This window comes from Pleuronectes platessa, chromosome 15 (assembly GCF_947347685.1).
Source record: "Pleuronectes platessa chromosome 15, fPlePla1.1, whole genome shotgun sequence".
In the NCBI taxonomy this organism is placed as follows: domain Eukaryota; kingdom Metazoa; phylum Chordata; class Actinopteri; order Pleuronectiformes; family Pleuronectidae; genus Pleuronectes; species Pleuronectes platessa.
The window spans coordinates 3,166,445-3,192,844 of record NC_070640.1 but is presented as its reverse complement, the minus strand read 5'-3'; the positions used below and the strand labels follow the sequence as shown (position 1 = coordinate 3,192,844).

The following is a 26,400-nucleotide window of genomic DNA, read 5'->3' as shown; positions in this document are numbered from 1 at the left end:
AGATTAAATTCCACCTCACTCTGCATCTCAGTTTGGGGGCAGGAATAATAAAAATAATAATAATAATAAAAAAGGAAACCACAAACACCGGCTGCTTCTGTGAAGGAGACGCAGCTCCTCATTTAGCACGGTAAACAAGGATCTTTGAAGTCAGCCATTTAAAATAGGATTTACATGAATAAATAAAACAGCTCACGGATGTGTGAGCGGCGACACTGTTCGCTGAAATCGCACGAGAAGGCAGAGGGCTCTGGGTAATCTCCTGTGACGGTGACACACACACAGACACACACACACGACACAGGAAACACTACTGACAGGTTACAGTCTGGGACTCATTAATAAATACGTCCTGCTCTGCTCCAACAGAACGTCTTTGTTTCACCTTCAATCGAAAAACCCATTGTTCTTCACCCCAGGATCCGAGTGTGAAGCTTTTCCCCTCAGTCGATGGAGGAGTTCACACAAAACAAACACGTTATCGAGGCCATTGTTCACTTTGATGACACCCGGCGTCCTGAGCCGCATCACATCCAACACCCAGAGTTTGTTCTTCCTGTCGATGTGCTTCACATCCTCCAGTTTGAAGTATAAAAATATGATAACATTTAAAATAACACTAGGGGGACGGGGCTCGATAGCTTTTTTTTATTTAATTCAAACCCACAGACTGGTTTGAATTTGTTTTTTGAATAACTTATCTCAGGTAAAGGAAAAAAACTATGACTCAAAGATGTTTCTGTTGACGGAGGAGCAAGAAACTACAGTTTCAGTAGCAGCTTATTATCTGAATCTTAATTAACGGACTTCATCAGCTCACGTTTGTGTTTGAAATGTGATTTGAACACTTTATTGATCTTTAATTTTGATTATGTGTCATCGGCTTCCGGATGTTCATCTGACATCTCAGTTATTGCTGCTTTTCCTCTTAACGTGACTTTAACACCGAGTGATGTCACACAATAAAAAAAAACTAGTTTGCTCCGTCACAGTTAATATCTCCCCCAAAATTATGATGTTTGATAAATGATGAACTGGTTTATGTTCTCCCATCGTCCCTGTGACTGTAGCTTTTCTGTTGCTCTTCACTAAAGGAGAAAGACAATGTGAGATTTAAGGTTTGATGTGAGATTTGTTGGCGTTTCACCGGATCCAAAATGGAACCAGCTATTAAACCCCCCCCCCCCCCCCCCTCCTCTGATGGTTGCGTGTCATGGATGAAGAACAGAGACGGACGTCGGCCTCTCCTCCTGCCACTGCATCAGTCTTTGCTTTACGTGATTGTGACAGCCATTGTTTGATTCCTCTCAAACAGGCTTCTTTTCATCCTCTTCCTCTTCTTCTTCCTCCGCCCCCACTCCACCCTCATCCAGCTTTACCGGAACGGCGGCTCTGGCTGTTGAGGGTTCGGCCTGTAAAGCTGCTGCACTCTCACCGGCCGCCCGTTCGCCGGCCAGCCCCCCGATAGCTGTCCGATGACCCTGAGGTTGACCGGCTGGCCGTGTCCTGGGATCGGCGTGCTGGGGCTGAGGATGTGGTTCTGTCCCAGCTGGGGCTCGGGCGGCGCGGTACTACCCTGATAGCAGGGGGCTGAGGCCGGAGGGGAAACGGGGTAATGAGGCAGGAGGATGGCCGGCGTGAGGCCGTAGCGAACCTGGAACAGTCTTAAAGGTCCTTGCGCTACAAAGCCGTTGGGCCGCTGCGGCTCCGGAGGCGTCTCCGAGTCCCTCTTCACCTCGGGGACTCGGCTCTCCTCCGCCGTCTTGGTTTTGACCAGCTGGCGTTTGGCCTGAGCGACCTCCTGCATCTTCTCCGCCTGCGCCCGGCGGACGTGATACGTCTTCCTGGAGCACTGGAAGGAGTCCAGGAACTCGTCCAGGTTTACGTTCCCCTCCATGAACTTCTCCAGCAGCTCCTGTGAAGCAGCACAGACAAAACAAACCGGCATCAGCAGAGAAGGAGAACTCACAAAGGGAGGTCCGACCGCGGGGGAGCCCCTCAAACAAACTCCGGCAAGTATAAAGAGGATTTAATCAGCTCGGGGATGTTTACCCATGAACTTTGGCACAGTCTGCCGGCTACAATATTTCACTGTAAGACCATTTTACACAGTCAACACAGATCCGAGCGCAGCAACTGTTACATTTGGCAAAGCTTGAAAGCCGGGAGATCATTTCTCTGTGTACGTTCCCAGGATGTGAGGAGTCGGAGCCTCAGCTGCTCGGGACCGAAGTGAATCTGCCGCACAAACCACAGTTATTGTTTTTAGGTCAAATGTGATCAAGTTTAACACGGAACTGGGACGAAAGGCTGATATTTAGTTTGGCCTTTATATCACATTCTGACCTAAAGGACTCGTCGATCGCTATAATGGCCGCTCACAGATGTTTCTGTCCGTGGACTAATCGATTGTTTCAGCTCTAAATGTGTTCAGTATGTAAGTAACCTAATTTCACCCCCTGACCTACTTTCCTCTGTGCATCTCCACTCAGTGAACGTACAGCAGCGTGCACAGGCTGATGTGTATGAACAGGAACTAACATCTGCTCATGGAAGAAGATCAGGTTAATTCAAACGTAAATTGTCTCCATACTCTCGGTATGTTGTTTTACACTCGTGTTTTGTGATCTATATAATAGCTACTAAGAGTTATCACACTTTTACTGGACTTTTTTTAATTTTTTAAGCTGAGCTTTGTTACTTATCTTGTTAAAACCTTCAATTAAGTTTATTTTAGGTACAGATGAAAAACGAATTTATTACCTATTATCAGTTTTAGATTTGCACTGATCTGCTGGATGCACTAAAATGCATTTAGTGTTTTTATGTTCCATTGCGGTCCTTTGGCATTGATTGCCAAATTTGCCCCTCAGCAATAATAAAGATATTCCATCAAATGAATTAATCAATTAAGTATTTGGTCATTGATCAATAATAAAAATCACAATTTCCCATAAACCAAAGTGATGTGGTCCAATTTATGTTTTTCTGCTGATCGCCTCAATGATTGTTTTCAGCTCTAATTGTGTTTTGCATGTTCAGAGTAAACTGATTTCTCTCAGGGACCTGGTTCATTCTGATCATCACTGTGATGACCTGTGAATTAACAGGTACGCAAATTTGTCTCATTGATCATTTGTAAAACAGGATGATTCCTAATACAATTGTTCAGACCATTGATATTTGACGATCTACTCAGAACTATAGCTTAAAGGAACCTGGAAACAACAGAAGTAAAATCAAGTAAATGGACTTTTCCTTTATTTAAAGAACAACTTGGTGTTATTCTGTTTTTCAGTCCGTCGGGAAAAGACCAAACTTTTACGTCTGCCTCTAAACACGTCCTCCGTCTGTGGCTCTCCGCCTCCAGCACATTTATTCTAATTAAAGATATAAATCTTTGTAAACACCTCACAAATGTTCACTTTATAAAAAGACTACACAGCTTTAGTTTTAGCACAATTCACTCCCACAGTAAAGAAAAGGTGCTGCTGTTTGGAGCAGTTAATTAAAACACATTCTCCGCTCTGGTTACTAGAAGGTTTACTCAAAATAAAGCACAGGTAACGTCGTCCAGAGGCGGTTTTTAAAAAGTTTCTATTAAAAAAAAAGAGCTCTAATGCCCTGAGGAATAATATATATGAGGATTTAGGTGCAGAGAAAATACTTCAATAAATTCAAAGTTGCTTTTGAAGTTGTTTTAAAGCTTAAATCTTATAGGTTGATTTTACAGCTGCTGTTTGCTGAAGTGTAAAACTCTCTCTCGGCCTCGCTCACTGTCCTTCCATTAATTGTCACTCGCCCCCTGGTTAACCGTGGCGTGTGATTGGTGGAGCTTCTGGTTTATTGCCTCCCCTCCCCTTCCCTCCTACTGCGTCTTCACCCACTGTGACACGACAGCTTCTCCATCTGGCAAGGCCGGCGTTCAGTAACCTCAGGTCACCGTGAATTTACTGACCCCACTGTCGAACTACACGACAGCTGCTACAGGCAAACGTTGTTCATGGTCACGTGTGGTAAACAAACCTGCAGAGTCATGTTCTTACTTTGCAAAAGTGAATGGAATAAAAATAAGAGCTGCAGCCGGATCTCGACAATAAACCTCCTGCTTCTCCTTTCATCGGGACATTAAACCACATCTGGATTCTTACCTCAAGTCTGATGCAAGAACTATGATTGAAGTTTGTACAGGAAGTAAGTTTCTAACTTTGATTATTAGCTTTAGAAGAGAAAACTATTCAGGGACCGTTACTTCTTTGAGCAAATAAGATTATACAGAATAAAGTGTATGATGAGTTTCTCCATCTATAAAAAACAGACGGGTTGCAACATCTGTTTCTGATATTTGCTTTGATTCATAGATTAAATTTCTTTTAAACTTCGCCCGGAGGCTGAATTTATGTAGATTAGTGCAGAGAGAGAGTCTTCAATAGTTATATAAACACAATGTATTATTAAAATCTTTTTCTCTCCACAGTTTACTAAAGAAATCTGATCAGCGACGCATCATTTAAATTGCGTTCCTCTGAAGTAAGAGGAATACAGAGCTGCAGCAGGATTTCTTCTTCACCAGCCGTTAAATACACTGAAGCCTTCAGAGTCTGACAAAGACAACAACAGAGTGAAGTCACCTCCACGGCTGAAACACTAAATCTGCAGCCCCTTCAGAAAACAAGGCTGTGAGCTACAGTTTAAATCCTGAGCCAGTTCAATGAGCGTGTCCTCGATTCAGCTCGTATCCGGACACATCGAGTGAAGCTCTGTTGTGAGGCTGCGGGGGGACGTGAGGGATTTACACGAGCAGGTTCAAGTTTGTTCCCTTCATCAGAATTATCTCTGTTCAAGTTGCTACCTGACGAGGAATCCTCCCAACGAGGCTTGTTTGACTTAAGGCAACAGAAGATGATGTTGACTTAAGTCTACGGAGGCTTAAAGACACTCTTTTCTCCACAGTCACGCCAACACATCAGTGGCTGCATCCAAGCTTGGAGATGTTTTGGAGACTGGAGTATTGGATGTCAGTGCTGATGAGGAGCTAGACAGTTTCCCCACTGAACCCTCTGAGGGTTTAATCTGGAATGTGTGAGATCAAAGGAGAGAACACGACGGCTCAAGAGAGACGTCTTTGTCTTTGTCCTACATCATTCTGTCCTAAAATCTAAAATAAGTGACGAGACAGATCCATGAAAGCCTCCATCTTCCCCAAGAGTTTGTTTAACCCTCAGATTCAGGTATTAAACACCAAGCGTCCATCAAATATTTACTGATGTGTCCGTGTTGAGGTCATTTTCTTATCATTCAGCCAGTGTGGCTGTTTGGCCTGTGCTGGGCGTTCCCTAATCAATCAGCTGACAGCCGCTAACGACGGAGGGAGGATGTATTGATCGGAGAGGGGGTGGGGGGGTGGGGGGGGGTGTTAGAGAGCAGAGCAATCCCAGTCTGGAGCAGCAGCTCGGGCGCCGGGGTAGGATTTGATCCGTGAACAAGACTCGCACGGCGCCCTGATCAAGGCCGAAGGAAGACGGAGGATTTACACCGGAGCTGTGGATCATTTCTGTAGCTTGTGAGCAACGAGCAGAGAAACATGATGGTGCTGCTCAGACAGGAACATCGTCAATGTTTTATGTTTACACAGAGCAAAAACCTATAGAGTAAACAAGGTAACCTATATTCTAGTGTTTACCGTTAGCTATCTGGACTGTGGACGTTCAATTTGTTCCATAATGAACCAAACACTTCTGAGGTTTTTTGCAACAAAAACTCCTCTTTAAATCAATTTATTCTCCTTTAACTTAAAAGAACAAAACCCCAGTTGTGTGTCTGTGACTGACGGCTGAGCCACGACACTGTGTCAACACAACTGTGCTGCAAACTGTTGCACCTGCGGGCACGTTTAAAAAAAAAAACTGTATTAAAGTTATAATCCTTCAGATGTTTAGAATATCAAACAGAGTCTTTTTGTTTTATTTATGGCAGATTTCTGTTCAAAGCCACTAAACAGTATTTACACTGATTAGTTAACTCTCTGTGGAGTGGTTTGCTTTGTCAGTGGCTCAGTCTGTTGTAAAACGGTCTGTAGAGGAGAGTCAAAAGACAGAAGCTTATACTGGACATGTGTTGTGCTGCGTCTTAATGAACCACATCTGCATTAATACAAGGACTCACAGAATGAGGTCCAGTGATTCATCTGCATCATGAGACAGAAGTGTAAGAGACACAGTAAATTCCCCTCCAGTGTGTGTGTGTCTGTGTGTGTGTGTGTGTGTGTGTGTGTGTGTGTGTGTGTGTGTGTGTGTGTGTGTGTGTGTTTAAACGCTCATGTCAGTACATGCATGTCGGAGAATCATTGAGGCAGACGTCACCAAACCTCTGTTGATAGAACCAGAGCTCAGTCTCTTCATGGTCGGATGGTTCTGAGGTTTAGTTGTGATTTGGCTCTGATGTGGATGAATATCTCAGATAAGCTGCTCACGTGAGAACATGATGTGTTTGGGCCGGCTGATAATCGCTTTGGAAATACTGTGCCTGTAAGTGATGTGTTTCCTTCAGGCTGCATTTTTATTTATCTATATTTCCTCTGTGTTTGTTTGAGGGATATTTAAAAGCATGAAAAGATTAAATATTTCATAAAATAACTTTGAATTCCTCATTATAGCCCCTTGGATTTATCTCGGGGTCACTTATCTCTATGTTGGGAGCCACTGATCTACAGTTTATGTTAATTTCCTTTTAAAGCATGATGGCTTTTGTTCAGTTTTCCATCGGTCTGACAAAAATCACTCACATTTAAAATGTTCTTCAGCATTTAGTGACACATTGACACTAACCGATCTGAAGCTGCTTCATCCCCAAGAAGAATCTAAATTTACTCTGGAGAATGTTTTCAGACTAAATATGTTTTTTTTTTTTGTTCTTAAATCCTCAAAGCTGCAGCATCACAGAGCAGAATGAACACAACACATATTTACTGGTCACTAACACGGCGGCTGAGATGGATATTCCTCTCAGATGCCGGTCGACTGCTCAGTGTGTATGTGTGCTCCTCATGTCTTCAGGGATCAGATTGCACAGAAGTGGGCGGGCCGCCAGTGACCAGTTACCTCTGAATGCTCCTCTTCTTGTGCCACCTCCTCCTGCAGGAGGTTCTGCATCGTCTGCAGGCTTTGCTTCTGGACGTGAGCTCCTGCAACGACAAAGGAAACATCAGTGATGCATGTGGAGGGAGATGAGGTATGACTTCACTGGAGCTGAAGAAAGAAAAACTACCCAGTAACCAAGAAACCGCAGCAGAGCAAATTATTTTCCAGATCACAAAGAGCCTTTCAGAGTATGTGCTGACGAGGACATGGTGGTGGACAGCTTCTGGCCAGAAAGAGGGGGAAACAGGGACTGGAGATATTTGACTTTGAGCTATTTCTGGGGAGCTGGTCTCAGATCTGGTGACCACGAGTCTGACTTCCATATCAGAGTCTTACCGTATCTCCTCGTGTTACTTTCCCACATGAACTATCAAACTTAAACCAACACTTAATCAAGGATAAATGATATAATTAAGCCCATTAGCTCTTTTCTTTTGGCACCGTGCTTTGCCCGAGGCGCCCAGGAGGTTCACGCACACATGCTGTATTTGAATTATTTATGGCCGCGTCAATACGAGAGAAAGATGAAAGCGGCAGCTCGCAGAACAAAGAAGGAAGTGAACCAGTCAAATCTGCCACAGGACGTTCAGACCAGTTCATATCAATGAAACATCAGGAGCCGAGGAGCAGAACATGAGGACTGAGGGGGAATCATTTCATCGTGACACGTTAGGTCAGCAAGCCGAGCCGAGACGCTGAGGAGGACTGAACGCTCCCATTTCCATATTTTTGTAGACTCCCCCCCCACACACACACACACATTTCTATCCCATAGGAGACAATTGACTGGTCATATAGTGGTGTACATTAAACAGGAGCTGCTAAAAGCTCTTTAACTTTCAGTGGTGCTTATATAAATGTGGGCTTAATAGAGATAAAAGCCCACAGCTGCCTTTCAGAGCACACGTCTGTAGTTGAAGGTGTAAAGTCATTATTATTTAAATCAATTTAATTCCAGAATATTTATTCTTGCAAGTACAATGTCCTTAATTGGCTTTGTTAAATAATTAATGAAGGCTGAATTAATTACGGATGAAACTATGAAAATTGGACCCAAGATGTTAATAAGAATGAAATGATCCTTTAAGACTTTTAATTCAATTTATAGTCGTTTCAACCTTGTGCAAAAATAAACTATACGCGTTTGCAAACAGGAAGTAACACAAACGCCACGTGTTACCAACCGCCACACACACACACAAGATGAATATGTATGAAGCGCCCACGCAGCATGTGTTCACCTCCCAGTGCCGGCGGTCGGCCATCATTGTGAACAGGCTTGACCCAGCTGACTGGGAGGTGTGTCCTGTCCCTGCCAGAGACGCTGTGACAGCCACACTAACCCCCCACAAGTCAGACTGGGCTCACTGGGAACTGAGGGGCAAACAGAGGTCACAGCATTGACTCTAATAACTCTCCGGCCTCGGGGGAAATCCTCAGAGAGGGGGGACAAAGCGTGTTCCAGTCAAGATGTCCTCTTTGAATCTTCCCTGCTTGTCCCCGAGGTGAGCTAATGCAGTTTGGCAATCAGATAATTCACCCAGATCTTTAGAGGATACACGTGTTATAAACAAGATCAAGGTTTCTGAGCTGGAAACATAACGACGACCAGATTTCCTTGAAGCTTCCAAGTAACACAGTGACCTCAACATTAATAATCCATCTTCCTCGTGCTCTGCCCGGCGCTGTGTGAACGCGGACTCAGCTGTAGTGAGAAGAAGAAAGCATGTATTAAGGAGTGGCCTTCTTCATGACCCCCTCACTGCAGCTGCTGGGAGATGGGGGTGTAATGTGAGGTGACAGCCAGGCAAACAAACACGCACCGAGAAGCTGTATGTGCCCTACATTTGAGGAGGTGGAGGGCGACGTGTGTGTGGGGGGGGGGGAGAGGACCTGGAGGCCAGCGCTGAGCAGTGGAGCACTAACGACTGCATGGTGCCGCTGACGCTCTAACACATTTTGTCTGGGAGCAGATATGAGACGATGAGGAGTCGAGGCAAAACGCACCGCCGCCGCTTCCGCCTCGTTGTGTCGAGTTCTCTCTCTGCTGCGCCTCTCAAACTCAGGTTCACAGATTCTAAAGGTTGATCAGAAACCGTCTGAGACCTCGAGACACGCTTAAAAAAAGAAGACACATCACAGCCTCCGCAAAGTTTTTCTGGGGAAGTTTCACCTTGTGCATGCTGGGAGGTTTATGTGAATGCACTAACGATGCATATACTTAATATAGACTGATTGGACGATTAGTGAGCTCGTGCTCTTTCCAGCATTTTCTACAAAACAGTGGATTGTTTTAAAATGATTAAAATAACAAGACGCAGTTCAGACATTCACTTCAACCAAGGAGGTCGTGATTTCAGCCCTGTCCCTTTGTTTGTTAGCAAGATGCAGAAACAATAGAACCGATAACCATGAAACTTGATGGATGGGCCATATTTGACATTGTCACAGATTTTTTAAGGGAATAATTCATAGAAGAAAAATCTGGCATATTTAGGAGACGAATATCTAAATGTAGATCCAAATGAAATTCTGGATCTAGAGGATTTAAAAGTAGTTTTACAAGGGGAGCCGTTGGGACTCGGCAGAGTTGCACCTCATTAACGAGAACGAGACATGGTTAGATATTTCTTCACCTGTGAAATATATTTAGAAATTGGATTTAGAAATTGTAAGCTCCTTACTCGACCACTTTCTGTAGATCAAAGATCTTTCGAAAAACACCCTGTAGATACGACAGGTCATTAAAAAGCTGAAGACGCTGTCCCCACAACCGAATGAGCAGATCCACCTTGAGGGGCACTGAAGCCCCGGAAGCCCCCCCCACCCACCCCTCCCCCCGACTGTCGAGGTGTCCAGTCCGGTCAGGTCAGGTTTCGAGTCAGAGCGAGTCCCTCTGCTGTGACCTCAGACAATGTGAAGTCAAAGCCTACATCCTCCTGGAGGACTCGCGCCGTGGGAAACACTGATCGATGTGACAGTTGCTGTGAGCGCACGGTGGGCTGAGCACCGGCCTCGCAGCGAACAGCTGATGTCGACACGTTAATGGCCCCGGCCGAGGCTGCAGGAGTCCTCTAGAAACTCTGGAGGAACAAAACAGGAGAAGTTCGCCTCTGTTCTGAGACGGCAGGTTGGCAGGAAGAGGCTGAAATGTGAGCTTTGGTCGTAATCTGGTCCCTGAATGCGGCGTGGTGCCATATGCCAACTAATACCGCATCAGATAAATACAGCAGGAAGCAGGGGTCAGTTTCAGGTTATGGCAGGATTCAGAATATGAGTCAGATTACTGTAATTTTGCAGAAGAGACAAACAGCCGCTCACTCTACACAGGGACAGGGCAGCTGTGCAGGCTGGTATGAAAGCAGGCAGCGTTTTTTAATTGTTTCCCTGAAGGCATCGTCGTTCCTCACGAGTATTTCTGTCGCATTTCACATGTATCATCACGAATTGAGAGATGAAGTCATAAATCAACTCAAAAATAGAATGATACTGAGGCCACACACATACACACCCCCCCACAAACAAACACAAACACACACACACAACTCTGAATACACCTGATTTCTTTCATAAAGATCCTTGAATTCAGTCCCTGGGGAATTGATGGAAATGTCAGAAAACTTTGTCCCACAATGTTAAAGAAGGTGATAAAACAATAATTCATGGATCCACTGTTTTGTTTTAGGGTTTTTTGCGTAACCTTGCTCACGAACCAACCAACAAACAAACAAACAAATAAATAAACAAACAGTTGTGAAAAGATAACCTCTATGTGGAGGTAATTAATTCACCAATTCAGGCAGAGACGATGAAAAGGCCAATTTTAAGCTTTTTACACAAATGTAGCGTTGGAAAAAATATTTACTTCATATGACAACAAGCTTTCCTCTTTACAGCAATATTTAAAGGTCATGGACAATATATAAATGAATAATCTGGTACATTATTCATAACTCAATTGATATTCATATTGCAACTTGTCCTGCTCACCAAAGGTCAGTGGTATATATATATATATATATATATATGTATGTCTGATGTGGTTTTTCAAAATCTGTTTCAATTGCTTCATTAAAAATTCCTAAAATCGATTTCACATGTTTCATAACCATGAAAAAACTTGGTTGACTCCAAACTAGTTTTTCACAAACTGCTTGTACGTCCATGTTTTAAACTGAGATTCAAACCTGCGTGGAAACATCATCATCATCCTTCAGACCGTTTCCTGAGGGAAACATCTGCTTCTGCTGCTAACTGCTTCCACTGGATCCACCAGCTGTGAGAAGAGCAGGTAGTGGACTGTGTGTGTTCTTACTATACACAGTTTGTAAAGATGAACAACGTGACAGCTTCCAAGGAGCTGAGCCAAATCTTCTTGATCGCTCCCTGGTGGCTGGTGGCAGAATACTTCATAACACCCCCCCCCCCCCTTCCATGCTCGCAGAAGGTACATGGTTCAAACCAAGAAGTCAAAGTACACGTCCAATTATTTCCTCTTAAAGTCGGTTTCCGATGTTTGAGGAAACGCTTATCAAACCAATGCATGTTCGAGTATTCATGTAGTTAACTGATGCCATAAAAAAAAGGGCCTATTTTATTTACGGTCTATGTTTTTTCCAGCTCTCTCACTGTTCACAGCTTCCTGTTGTGGCTCAATACGACACTGAGATCGGTGAAATAAGTCGATGCTCGGCCCGGACGTCTAAACAACGAGTTAACCTGCAGCTAACTTCCTCCCGGGTCATCGGGTGCTAGACATCAATGAGCCCGATGGATTGAGCGCCAGCTGGAAGCATACCCCCCCCCGCTATGAAGCTGCTATCTCCACCGCGCCGGATAGTTGTGAGAATTCAAGTGAATAAATGCACTTTAACATGCTGGGCAAGCAATCTGCTGCTGATTAAACACAAATAGGTCATGGTATTACAGATGGGGCCTTGCAGGGCACGGATGTAGCCGAGGCTTGAAAATTAGCCAGCGACTCAGCAGTGAGTTACACCCCTGCAGCACCCCCCCCCCCCCCCCCCGCCTCTTGTTTGCCGTCTCTGCCACAATTCTAGAGCACGGTGAAACCCTGAGAGGCTCGGTGCTGAATCCAACTCAAGTGGGATAACGGCTTCGCGGCTCCTCCTGAAGCGCCGCGAGCCGAGGGCAACACTCTGCTGGTTTTAACTTCGTGCCACGCTGCCATGCTCCTGTACCGAGAGGGGGGGGGGGGGGAATAACACAACTGACATCAAACTGACAACAGAAGCTGTTTCTTCCACCATCTGCTCCTTCCATTCACTCAGTGCAGAGCTGCGGTGAGTCCCGTCGATCAAACGCTATGATCAGCATCCATGACATCTTATTTTCCTTCGACTTTCCTGCTGATGCTCTTTCCTCAGCTTGTTCTGTCATGGACAAGGCTGCTCATGGGATTAACGCTGGCTCTGAGACACACGACTAAAGCCAGGACCAGTGAGTGGAAGACCTCCTCGGAAAAAAAGCTGTTTATTAAATCTATTTCAAGGATTTTCTTTCCCCCTGTCCTCTTCCCATTTGGAAAGAACCGGTCCCCAATGTGTCTTAATCCGTGTCACTCCTAACTCTATCGGTGGTCAGGGGAGGGCACGCCATCCCATAATTCTCTGCAGTGGAGTTGCTTGTACAAACCAGAAGGAGTATGAAGGGTGTAGTGACAAACCAGAGCTTCCTAGGGATGCAACAATCTGATCCAGGGTATCAGACATGACTGAGCCACATTAATGAGACTTCCTGGGGACGGGTGCCAGCAGCTGGACTTGAATTTTTTTTTAAAACAGGCATTGACCTTGGTTTGATCTCCAATGACAAACTGGGTTTAGTGTTATGATCTGCAGAGGGACAGTGTGAAGTGTCACTGCATCTTCAGAACAAACACCAGAGGAACAGGAACAGTCAGAATCCAGTGAACTGATCCTCTCCCATCATTGATACTGGCATTTCCCTGTGGGATTAATACATTAATAAAACTGCATCTCCATCTTCTCAGCTTCAGACCAAACTCCAACACTCTCCCTCTCTCTCTCTCCCCCCCCCCACAGGCTCAAAACAAACCTCTTCAGAAAACAGCTTCACACTCCCGGGGCTTGCAATTAATTCAATCTCGTTTCTTAAAAAAAACAAAACGTGACTAAGAGCATTAGCCACGCTCTCGGCTCTGTGAAGACGAGCAGCGGTGATTCAATGACGATGCTAACGCGCTGATGTTGAGCGTGCAATGTACACCGTGCACCCTTTTTGTTTAGAGTGTACGATTATTTCAAAGCACAGAGAATGTGCTAATTGGAACTGAAGAAAGTACAAGTGAGGCTTGTGGGGATGTTGTTAAGTTGTTTGATAAACAACCAAATAAACAAATTTTAACGTCCAAGTGGAGTTATTGGGGAAATTCAGAGGATCGTGAAAGTTGGTAGGATTTGTTGCCCTGGGAATATCTACACCTGTAGTAGATTTCAATTGAACTAAGTGATGGACCAGTACTACCATCCAAATATAGTTACTCCACCATGGCTATAATAAAACAACCCTCGACAGCTGTTTGAAACATACTTTACTTTTTATTCTGGGCAGGTTGCACCTCTAATTTTAGTTTTTATTGGGCTCTTGTTGCTCTTGAGTTACATAATATTGACTGTACATGGTTCATTGATGCAAAGCCAGGTTGCACAGTCAGTTGTGTTCAAGTACTAGAGCTTTGGTCCAAGACTAGAACATCTAAATGTGTCTTTTGTCTTTTGTCTATAGTTTTAATGATAAAAAGAACAAATTGAAGATTGGAATGCTGTGGTTTGGTGTCATATCCTAGAGGTGTGGGGGTATGTTTGATTCGATGTAGCTTCACCACCCCCCCCCACCCCCCCAAGGGTCAATTTAGCTTGAGGGCCCAAACGCTCCCGTGCACAACTGAGCTGAAACGTGTCTGTAACATTCACATCGTCTCTGCTGCAGTCGATGGAAACTCTCACCCTGTGGTTTGTCTGTCGGCTTCACCCAACTGAGAGAAACACACTCAGCCTCTTTCACACCACTTCTTTTACACTGGATCCTTAAAATATGTATCAGACACTGTGCCCCCTCTTTTTCTAACACCTCATAAATGTTTAAATCTCAAGTTTGTATCACGCGCTCAAACTTGAGGGAACGTTCAGACCTTTCACACCCATCGAGTGTCATGTTGACATGGAGCTAAAGGGCGGGATCCTTTTCACTCAAGTCTCAATATGGAAAGTCCCAAATAAACTGAAGGCACTTTGTTCTCTCGCTACAGAGGAGATGGACAGAAAGGATCCCAGAGGAAGTGAACATAAAGGCCTTCGCTCTCCTACGATGACGGCAAACAAAACCCCACAAATCCCTGTTTGATGGCCGCACCCAACATCACATATAAAAGCATGGAAGTAAAACACAGTGAATACGTCCTGAAGCCGCTGACCCCTGTTCCTGCTGAACTCGTGGGCGTCAGGAGAAATCAACTGCTCGGTCCGAAAAACGAAGGTTGGACTCGATCTCTTCTGTTTCAGAATTTGAATTTCTGCTCTTTCACGCTCATTTGGAAATGAATCGTGGATTACCACGCGGATTACAGGAGATTAAAGAGGAGCCGGAGCAGACAAAAGGTGCGGCGGCCTTGTCGCGGGGAGCAGACGGCAGCAGTCAAACAGATGAAAACAACAGTTGCTCAATAACATCAAACAACGCAGCACGACAGATCTGTGATGGTTTAACTAAACTGAAGCCAGGAGCCAAACGAGAGGCGGCTCTGCTTCGTGATAAACGGTGGAACAGCAGATTCCACATTGAAAAAGGCTCTGAACTCAAACATCTGCAGCATTAGTAACAGGGAACAGGTTGGCTGCAGAGACACATTTTGTGTTAAGCTGATATACTTGCACAGAGCATATTTACCTTAATGCACAGGGTCGGTTCTGAACGCATTCCGTGTTTAAAGCTGTAAACTCATTTGATCAGCTGTGGCTCAAAAGAGCTTTGTTAGTAGTTTGTCTTAAGGTCGAAAACAAAGTGAAGTTTGAAGACGTGTCACTGTCTTCGCTCATTGATGCCGAGCTTTAGTGTTTTTTTGCAGACGATGCACGATAAGAATTATGCAGTAAAGGTGAATTCATTACTTATTTAAAGCACTTAATTAATGCATCATGGTGAAAGTCCAAGGCTAAGAAGCTGGGTTGTCACCTGACGTCAACCATCTTTATATAAAGTCCATGTTCATGTCCTTGTTTTGTACTAATCACTGGATTGTAACATAATATTAATTTAAACATATACTCTGATATAACAGCACCTTGTTCGAGGCCAGGAAACACTTCACCGTGGACAGGACTGGTTTTTAATGAAACGTGTAATGTGAAGTATGAAATGCTGCTGCTGGCCTTGGAAGCTACACGGCATTAAATGATGGTTAGAGCAGATAAAACCATGTTTAATGCATTAATCACACTCCTGCCTTCATACTTGTGGATTGAGGGAAAACAAACCTTCATTTATCCTCCTGATAAACCGACCATCTCTCGCTCGTCCTGCAGCCTCATGCGTGCCTGCTTCTAAATCCTGAATTTAGAAGGTAGACTGTGTGTAGCTGCTGCTGCTGCTGAGCTGTTACTGGACAACCGTCAACTGTTCAGTCGATGCACTTCGGCCCCATCTCGCCTACGTCTGCTTCTGCAGAGTAACAGCCTGCGTTTCAACACCCACTGAGGAATCTACAGTGGCCACACGGGCACAGAGATACAGTTAACTCCCCACTCATCATGTGAGCAGTGATGTGAACGCTCGAACGTGCACATAACTCAAAACTACAGCTGTCACTCCACAATAACAGTCTTTTTTTTTAATGTCGAATCATATAAACATTAAGTGTGAAATCTACAGAGGCTCGTGCTCTTTGAATTCCTCGTCAGCTGATAAACGCTGTGTATTGATGTTTTAAATAGAACCAGAGCCGTGCTGAAAATATCTCAGTGATCTGGTGATGTCAACGTTTGGTCCATTCTCCGTTAAAGTGAGACAAGTATGAACAAAGGCCACGAGATTGAATACAAAAATAATAAACACTGCGCATTTAAATGATTTTGAGTGTCTCAAATACATCAGCAAAACGATATATGTGTTGGTATATTTTGAGTTTAATAATATAAATAAGGACAAAATAATAAAGTGAAGTACAATTAAAAAGCGTAACGTCGACACAGAAGCATGAATTGGACTTTATTCCTCCGAGCTCTGGGAAGTCTCTCGTTCCACATTAGCTCTTTTCCTGTTTTTGAAACCCAAATTAAAGTTGCACCTTTTTCAGGGCTGAATAATTTCCATTTCTTTGTTTTACAAATAGTTTTCCTTTCATGTTAAAACTTAGGGACTTAAGAATTGGGTATGAAATATGTATTTCTTGTCATCATCATCTACGTGGGCCGCGTCTTCTTATACTAGACATCGAGAGGTTAGAAGACAGTGTGTGTCTGGTGATGGCGTTTAGTCACTTCTGCTAACTTCTTAGTATAACATGTAAAACTTAGTCTTTCAGTTTGAAAGGAGAAAATGAATGAACTGTTTCATTTTGTAAATTTCCACTGTGATATCATTATGAAATCACTACCAGCAAAATGAACATCCTTGTCATTCTACATTATATTACAAGAGGTGAAGAAGGCAAGTAAACCTGACAGCACCTCGTGTGGCAGGATCAGGCACTGACGCACCTTTCTCACCTGTTCACACTGAACTGACGAGTCCAGAGGTCCACGACAAACAAGACGTGACCGCGCCACAAGCACTACATCTGTGCTACACACTGTGTGTAGGCAGTTTGGTGCGTGATGTGTTGAATGTGTATGTTGTGGAAAGCTCTTACAATAGAACACTAAAGGAATGTTTAAAGTTAAACGTTGTGTAGACGATGGCTTGACATATGATCCAGCCCGAGTCACAACAGTCCTGTGTAAACTGTGACATGAATAATCACCGTCCACATGGAGCTGCCACAGTTTGTGTGTCTGTGGACGCTCAGGAGGATTAACTGCCTCTGGATATTCCTCAATGAATTAGAGATTACATCCATGAGACGGATGGACTGGGAAGGAAAAGCCCCGGCGCACTGATCTGAGTCTTGTTTGACTTCGCTGAGGAGTTATTATCTCTGTCTGGAGAGAAGTGAAGATGTGGAAGACGACTGAACCGTGAGTGGATTCGGCTTCATTTTGTCGGTCTCTGCCGGGAAGCACACACTCGCAGCTGTCTGCGCAAATCAGCCCCGATGTCTTGTCAACACAAACAGTGCAGATGAATTAGTGAGCAGACTTTCTCTGTCTGTTCTCTTTGGGCTCTTAGTCCCCATTCAAGTGGAAGTCTGTGCAGCTCCTGACAATCCGTGCATGAGCTGAACAGGCAGCGTTTATATAAAAAAATCTCAATAATGATGCTTCCTGTACAAGTGGTGCAAGATTTTTTTTTTTATCATTCTTGCTCAATTGTTTTGCATAAACCTTAAAAATAAAGATGGGTCATGTTTTAAGAACTTAACTCTATTTTATCTTCGGGGAAACATCAGTGTTGCTCACTTTTTGAATGAAAGAAAGAGAAGTTAACATTAATTAAAATACATTTTGAAAAGTGTTTTACAACAAATATGTTTTACATTAAGTCTTGTTAATTTTTAATACATCCTTTGTATTGTCAACATCTTTTTAAAGTAATAATAATAAGAAGAAACTACATTTTTTATTAATGAACTATGAGGCCAACAGCTGATATTCCGCATAAATTTATAAAGTTATTCTGTGAAATCAAAGTTTTCATATCGGTGCATGAATGGCATAAGATAAGACTGTAAAAGACCATTTTTTATCAGCCTAAACATAAAACAGCCAGACTCCAGTTTGCAGATTGTGATAAAAAGAGCACGGATAATGATCTCAGGTTTGGGAAATCAGCATTTGTATTCTAGCGTGAAAAAACATTGGTTCTGAGCATCACTATCCTAAAGAGTAAAAGTCAGAGCTAATAGTGCAGCAGCAGGAGGAGGAAGCAGAGAGAAACAGACGCCAACCAAAGCTGTGAGAAACTGTCCAGAGTTGACATTAAGAACCGCTCAAGAGTTCCAGCTCCTCCTGGGAACCACAGCGCTCGGCTCCAGCTTTCCGTGGTCACAGATCCGTCCAGCAAACAGCAGGACGTATTAAACAATTCAGCCGTCGGCCTCGATACACTGCACAGTTTGTCTCTGCTGAGATTAAACCTCCCGAGAAAGAGAAAAAAAAAAAACTCCTTGTCCCCCCCCTCTTTTCCCCCACCCCCCTCACCCCTTTCTTCCTTGTCGCACCAAACGAGAATCAGATGTTTTGCAGAGGAAGAGCGGACCCCCACCCATCCTGCTCTGCTGGGGGGGGGGGGGGGGGGGAACCAGCCTCTTGTGTAAAGCGCGCACATTGACAGGAAGTTTAACATTCCTCCCAACTTCCATCACTGGCCAGGCAGCTGAGGCGGAGAGATCTGGCAACCGGCTTCTTCACGAGGGGGGGGGGGGGGGGGGGGACGCGGCGCACGGCCACTGCTCCATTAAAAAGCTTTCACTGGCAGTTCAGGAATAAGCTGCAGTTGACATTACCTCTGGAAATTAATGCAGAGAGATTTACTTTATCACCTGCCCCCTGGCTTGGCTCTACTGTAAAGAGCGCACGGAATTTACCCGTGAGGCTTAAAAATGTAGAGGCTGAGGACTTAGGAGACATCCTCCGGTGCTGCCCTGGAGCTGCCCTGTCAAAAGCTTGACTCGCCTAAACAAAGACAAGGCCCCCTTCACCCCCGGCAAATTCCTTGACAACTGCTGCAAGCTTCCTGCTGGCATTTGATACGCTCCATTTCGTTCCCATGACCAGACTCCAGTCACGCTGAGGCTCTCGCTGAGCCGTTGAAGGCTCGTCTCTCGCTGACACTCCGACGCTCTGATGTGAATCTTCCCCCGACTGTGAACTAGTGACAGAGTGTGTGTCTGTGATTTCAGTGGCTCAGACTGTGCAGCAGACAAGGCTGCAAGTCTCACTGCAATTACAAGGGAGGACGATGAGGAGCCACTGTGGGACGTCACGTTGGTTCAACGAGAAGAAGAAGTTAGGAAGCAAACTTTCTGTGGTTTCTACTTCAGTTTGTTTTCATTGCAGTTGGACGTAAAAGCTCGTTAAAGCTTGTGTGGTCTTCAGAGTAAAGTAAATTTAAGGTCAGATCGATGTCTTACCAACCCAGTCCTGGAATTCGAACCAGTGACCTTGTCAAAACCACAACAGAAATCACCCACTGTGGTCTTACCTATATGAAACCAGAACCAGCCCCCCCCCCCCCCGCCCCCTTCTCTCCCCTCTTTGTCTTTTGGGTGCACTCACCGAGCTGACTCTGTTTTTCCCAGCACGTGGTTGCCAGGCTGGACAGTTCCCGGTATTTCTCGGCCAGCTGGAGTTTGCCGTTGTTGAGCCGGGGTCGCCGGGCGAGGCTCTCCTCCGCCAGGCTGCGGTTGGAGGTCAGCAGCGTCTCCCTGTCCACCTGAAGATCCTGGAACTGAACAGAGACCGTCCGATTAAAACGATGAACATCAACGGATTCGTACATTTATCATCATGCAAAATCACAGTGACCACATGGAGCTCAATTGTGAACAGGAAAAAAGGGGGAATTCCTGTAAATATATGGATTTACCAGCAAGAAAAATAATCTTTAGAGAATTAATCAGCAGCAAATCTGAAAATGACGAGGACTAGGGTCATTTAAAGGGGGGGATATTATAATATTAATCGTAACATTACAAGAATAAATGATGACTTTTCTTCTTAAATTACTTTATATATATATTTTTGTAATATTACTTTTTTTTCAATCACAACTTGTTTCTTGTATCAAATATATCCAACATTTGCTTATTCATCTTCTCAAATATGAGGATTTGATGTTATTCTCACAGGAGCTTTAATATTACTGTGGCGTATTTGACATTATGGCCTGAAATTTATCTCCCAATAATAGAGTGAATGATAAACTTGATAGATCAATAATGAAAATGAAGGTAGTTTGAAGTTAAGTTCACTGGATTTCTATTTTTGGGGTGTAAATATGTTTTAGCGAACATTTCTTCTACATCATAAGCATGTGTAGCCCTAAAAAAATGCTTTATTTCCTATTTATTAAATGCAATTATTAGTCGGTAATGTCAACATGCTTGCAGCTCCCCTTGTGCAGACCAGCCACACTCAGAAACACTACAACACTCGATTGTACAGCCGACACCATGTTCTGCCGTCCTGGTGCATTTAACTGAATCTGCTCATGGTGTTAAAAATGCAGAGAGAGCATTTATGCGAGAGACCCTGTGAACACTTAGTTTCCTTTCAGCTGCAGGAAAGTCGTGATGGTGCCTTGCGATATAAATTGTTGAAAGACACAGTCCCAGTGGTTGTCGTGGCCTATTAAACAGAACAGCTACACCCACTGCAGACACACAAGTTCATACAGTCGGTGTCACGATGGAGTCACGGCCGGATGACAGCAGATTTATGTTCGCTTTTGTGAAGCCGGTCTTAATTTTCCAGCTGCGGATGAATACCTGCATACGACCTTAACTATTCTCTGTGTAGTCTCTTCAGTCTTGGACCCTGCAGGCATTAGAGATGACATATTCAAACATGTGTTAACACAGTAGAGCTTTTGTTAGCCAACGGAGGCGGCCTGACTTTCTTAAGTCAACGAAACAATTGCAAATATTTGCAGGAGTGTACATGTGAGAGGGGGCTGCATCCTGCCACCTGTGTTGTCTCACTGCCTAGGTGTTATCATTTCCTGTGTCATTTCCTCGAGCAGCGGTCGCACTTAAAAAGGAGACTAACGATGCTTGTTTAGTGTTTCTTCCATCTGGTGCATTATGTGGTTTTTCTTTTTTTTTGTGAATGTTAAAAGGTCTGCAGACATAAAAAGCCCAAAGTCTGTGGTAGAAGGAAATCCTCAAACACTTTGTCTGTAGGCAATATATCACTCCTTCAAAGTCCAACTGGGAAAGGCCAATAACGCCAATATTTTAGGGGTCCAACTATTTGGAAACTGGCAGTTTGTATCTTAATCAATTGCTTTGCCTGTTATACTTCCTGAAGCCCAGTGTGGTGCATTCAAAACAAACACATATTCAGTTTAGTCTCAGAAAATCTGAACCTTTGAGAACCAGTGAATGTTTGACATTTTGGCTTAAAACGTGAATTTTTCATTTTTATGACTATTCAATGAATCTTTAAAACCTTCAGTCACAGCAAGAAAAATACAATGAAAGGCTCTTGTAGAAAAATGGGTTCAGTATAATAACTTTAAATATTAAAATTGACTAAAAGATTTGCGGTTTATGATACAAGGACATAAAGTCTGACACCGTTATGGATTCAATATGTTAAATGCAGGCTTGTGTTCAGGGGGGGGGGGGGGGAGGGGGACGACTGTCACCAGACCATAAGCTATAAATTATTGAAAAACTGCCACTCCCTCTCTAAGTGTTGCCAAACAATAGAGTCACGGCACATAACTGTAAAGAGACGGTTCAGCGTCTCAAACACCGACACAGGGACACTCTGTGAGGAGCTGTTTGAAGACTCCATCAGTCCCCACATTCCTGCTGCTCTGCTCAGCCCGGATACATTTCTTGCTCAACTGCTTTCATTCAGCAGCGAGCCGCTCTGGGGCCTGGAGGCCGTCTCACTGGGTCCGGAGCTGTTTGCTGCATCTGTCTCGCATTTTACGGGTCGTCAAAAAGGACGTCTGAGTCCCGAGTGCAGAGGAATTTGCAGAATGTGGCCGGCGGTCGAATGAAGTGAGAAAAACTACAGATGGGATGTTCATTCAAAAAGAATAAAAATAGCACAGCTTGTTTCAGGCTCAAAGCCCAAACATGCGTCGCATTTCCTCCAACAGGATTCAGAACGGACACTCGGTTTCCGGCTGTGGCTTTCCTGCTCATCAAACAGCCCCTGCTCTTTGTGTCGTGATGCAGCGCCAGGAGAACAGAGCCGATAGTGTTTCCTTCATCCCTGACAAATGACACTCGGGGAGCACTCAGGAGAGTCCGGTGCTCTGCCGGAGAAGAGGAGGAGCAGCGGCCCTGTTGTTTTCTGCGGCTCGACGTGTCTGTCCACATGAAACTCAGTAAATAGCTGCTTCCCTTTCATCTCAAGTGAGGCTCGGACCTAATGAGACCTCTGGAAACCAAAGGCCGTAAGTCACGGATGAAATTGATGGGGTGTGAAGTCTTTTCCGTGAAAGAGAAACCTTCATGTAACACCAGTCCTGCTCTGCGATAAAGGGAATACGCATGTTCTCCAAAAAATGTGGAATGGAAAGAATTAACTCAACTCTCTCTCCTCACACCATTTGGGATGAGTTTGGACCTTCATCCACACGTCTTGTGTTTTAAAACTCACAAGCATTTTAGAATGCACACTCACACACCTTAAAACACAACATGTGCCATTAATGTATAAACAGGAAGCGGATTGTCTTCTCTGCAGTTGGTTGCTTGGTTAGAGAAGACACTGTGCACCAGTGGAGGATGTTTCCAACACACTATGGTTGTGAAACTGGAAGACAACAATATGTCAGGATGAAAACGACGTCAACTTGGAAAGACAACAATATTTCAGAGCTTTTTGCCGATTAGGGCCGACACTGGTGTAGATGGGAAATAGAAAAAAAACACATTTCACACATCACATCCCGCCTACTGCATGAATTTCCAGGACGCCACCCCTCGCCTGAATATTCCGGACATCGAACGTTTCTGACCCGGACAATCTGCTGTCGTGCTCCTTATACGTGAAAGGCAAACTCCGCATAATCTCCTGTTCCAAATGTGAAGGAGCAGCGTTTCCTTCTCAGCTCTGTGGGCATGACAAAGACACTTTCAGGTCTGCAACATCAACAACGAGCTCGACTGAGGAAGTGTCTCATATCCAGGTTAAAGTTCTCCCCCAATTCGATCGTGTGTGTTATGACTGCAACCCTCAAACCCAAAACCTCAACCACAGCCAAGAAGCTACAGTGCATGTGAGGTCACTAGTCTCCCCCTCTTTAGGACTTATGATAATATTTATCCACCAATCTCCGCGGTTAAGGGTCACAACAAAACTGTGACTCTGGGAGGAGGCTCCGGTGGCACCGACAACACAAACCTGATGTTTGAGATTGTTGCAGGAGGCCGACATGTCGCCTCTTGTTTGGACAGTTAATAAAGAGAAGGAGAGGAAACACTGCCAAGGCGGCGGCAGCAGCGTTCACGAATCATTATGATTGATTAAACTCAGCAGTTTACATAACAGTCGTCTTTTAGATGAAATTAATGAAGCGTCCCGCTCGCAGAGCCCATGCGGAGACGAGAGAAATCATCATTTTGTGCAGCCACGCCAACAGACGGTTCTCATTTTGATTTATCTGCAGGAGAGCACGCTAATGAGAGTTTTATATTATTCTTTACTGACAGATAAACGAGACGATGGGTTGAACACTCACTATATCAACCGCAAGCCTCTGAGTCACTGAGCTCGACTCCCAGGGGAGAGTGGTATGACCCCTTAGTCAGATTCCACCACTGTGGCTCCATCCTCCCAGTTCATTATCAAGAGCCAGGTTTCAAATGTCACATACTTTGCCAAAGAACAAAAAGAGTCATGGTTTTCTCTTGTTTCTGAGCAAAATCAAATGACACGTGGGTTTTGCTGTCTCAATGAATCAAGGACAAAGAGTGCGGGCGAAGACATTATCGCACAGGACCAGTTCGGCTGTTCTCCGAGTGCCTGCCAGGTATTTCAAGAACTTTCACTTATTTAATATGCGAGTTAACGCAGCGAGAACGTGTACGATGACGAATAGCCCCCCCACTGGTCATGTTTCACTACACCCAGCGCTGTTGTCACCCCACCCACAGCTATGAAAAAGCAATGAAATTCAATAGCCTGCTGAATCCTGATTGAGTGAGTCAATGCAGTTTGAGCACCCCCAAGGCACACCTCATGAAAATGGGGCCCATTTAAAAGTTAGGAAATGTGTGTGTGTACTTATATTTGTGAGGAGCAGAGACCTTATGGATATTTCTGGAAAGTGAGGACATTTTGGCCGGTCTTCACTTTTACTAAGGCTTGTTTGAGGGTTAAGACTTGGTTTTAGGGTTAGGTCACACTTCGACCATTAGCTCTGATGGTTAAGGTTAGGGGCTGGCAAATGAGAGAGAGAGAGAGAGAATTGGTTGACGCAAGGAAGGTCATCATGTAGCCCTCCCAGACGTGCACCACAGACATTCAGACAAATGCGTGTGGAACTCCTTTGAAGTCCCTGCAATTTTTGAATGTCTACGCTCTTACGCAAATCTGCACGCACAAAAGTATCCGAGTGCGGATGTTTTCTAAAGGTCTGACACGTCTCTACAATTCGGCATTAATCCAGCCCCACAAAAAATATTTTTAGTGCAGGAAAATTTAAATCTGTCTTGAAATTAAACAGGCTCGCAAGAGCCTTTCAGAAAAATCCTTTGGGGGAAGGATGCATGGGAGGACTAGTTGTAAAAGTTGCATTTCTATACTAAAGCTTGTTGCTTTGTATAATGAAGTAAAGCCGAATTTGATATTATGTCATGAAATGTTGAAAGTTGTGTCAAATCCTCTTCCAGGTAGAATACGCGTCCACGGACGGATGAAAACCCTTTAATTGCCAGATTTCTAAGCGGAGTTCGGCTTAAGACAACGGCGCTTTTCGGGGTGTTCACGCCACGCTGCGGTTCTTCCTGGACACTTGTGGATTAAAACAAACACACGCACAGAAAACGCGTGAATCTCTTTGTGTTGCGTTTGCGTTCATAAAACTAACACATGTGAATATCAGGAGCGAGAGGGGGACGACTGTAAATCCGAACACTCGCCACGCAGACAATCGATGAGCCTCGAGAAAGCGGATTTACTCGAAACCCCCCACACATTCTCCCGCAATGAACCGAAACACCTGAAACACGTGAATTTCCCGGGAGACACAAGCGGAGAAAGGGACGTTAACCGCGGGAGGAGCAGAGCGACCGCACCGGGGACGCGGCGCACATCGCTCCCAGCACTTTGGGGGGGACCCACCGTTTCATTGAGGCGGATGATCTGGTCCATTTTGCCGTCGCTGTGTAGCAGCTCCCGCAGCTCCGCGGGGCTCAGCGCCCGGTAGCCGTCCGGACACGAGTTGTTCTCCCTGGAGCCGGACATGTTCCCCTCGCACTGCGGCTGTGGACGTTCGGAGGATCCGCACCGCGCTCACATCGCTCCCGTCGGAATGTGATGCGATCTGCCCGCATGCAGCGTAAAGCAGGGGGAAGCACTTCAGCGTTACACTTCCTGTGCGTACCGTCAAAATAAAACATTTCCCTGATCACACTAATATAATATAATATATACCAAATATAAAACTAATAATGCAGTTATTGATAATAATAATAATAATAATAATAATAATAATAATAATAATAATAATAATAATAATAATAATAATAATAATAATAATAACTAGACTATGTTCCGAAGGATGAAGGTGAAGTTGTGGGTGTGTCTTGGAATCCAGCTCTTCTCAATGAATAAGTAAGAATAAAGTATGAATTAAATCAGTTTATATAAATACAATCCATTTACCAACATTACACCAATGCAGAGTTGTTTACTTAATTACAAAATGCATTCCCCACTGAAAGTGTAGTGTGAATGCTGAAGTACTTGGCTGAATCAAGCTAAAAATACCAGACATTATTACAATTTATTCTTAAAAATATTGTGTGCTTAAAACCCTACAAACTTTATTTAAATTTCATGTACTATGTAAAAACACAAACTCATAATGGCACAAAGGGAATCTCCTAGATTCTGCTCATGCTCTTTAAACCAGTCAAGCTGCTGTGAGTATCTACAGCTGGCACAAACTCAAGCCTTCAAACAGGATATTACCATGAACATGGCCGGATTAACTTGCTGCTGTGCCCTGGGGCACACGTGAGTGAATGGGCCCCTTTGTTAACCATCATTCCCCAGTTTTTTACTATAAATTGCTTGACGGGAATCTATATGTTCAAATATATTTAAATCAAATAAACACATTAACTTAAATAAGATCAACTGTTATATTAAATTAATTTATATATATTTATAGACAATATCTAATCATTGACTGTGGCCATTTGTAGCTTTTGCCT

General features: G+C 44.2%; 1 protein-coding gene across 1 annotated transcript; it reads right to left on the bottom strand.

The window, feature by feature from the left end:
- Positions 1 to 1,204: 1,204 nt before the first annotated feature.
- Positions 1,205 to 25,472, bottom strand: vps37d (VPS37D subunit of ESCRT-I). The gene is made up of 4 exons (XM_053442226.1): positions 25,304 to 25,472; positions 19,553 to 19,724; positions 7,101 to 7,183; positions 1,205 to 1,915 (listed from the first exon to the last, which is right to left on the bottom strand). The coding sequence occupies exons 1-4, from the start codon at positions 25,424 to 25,426 to the stop codon at positions 1,376 to 1,378; spliced, it is 918 nt and encodes a 305-aa protein (XP_053298201.1). The 5' UTR covers positions 25,427 to 25,472; the 3' UTR covers positions 1,205 to 1,375.
- Between the last annotated feature and the right edge of the window lie 928 nt (positions 25,473 to 26,400).

What these genes read in the sequence shown, in the direction of transcription:
- vps37d (XM_053442226.1), bottom strand. Translation starts at nt 25,426, where the DNA reads ATGTCCGGCTCCAGGGAGAACAACTCGTGTCCGGACGGCTACCGGGCG. An exon ending in TCATCCGCCTCAATGAAACG is followed by an intron (nt 19,725 to 25,303) that starts GTGGGTCCCCCC and finishes GTCTCTGTTCAG; the next exon opens with TTCCAGGATCTTCAGGTGGA. An exon ending in GGAAAAACAGAGTCAGCTCG is followed by an intron (nt 7,184 to 19,552) that starts GTGAGTGCACCC and finishes TTGTCGTTGCAG; the next exon opens with GAGCTCACGTCCAGAAGCAA.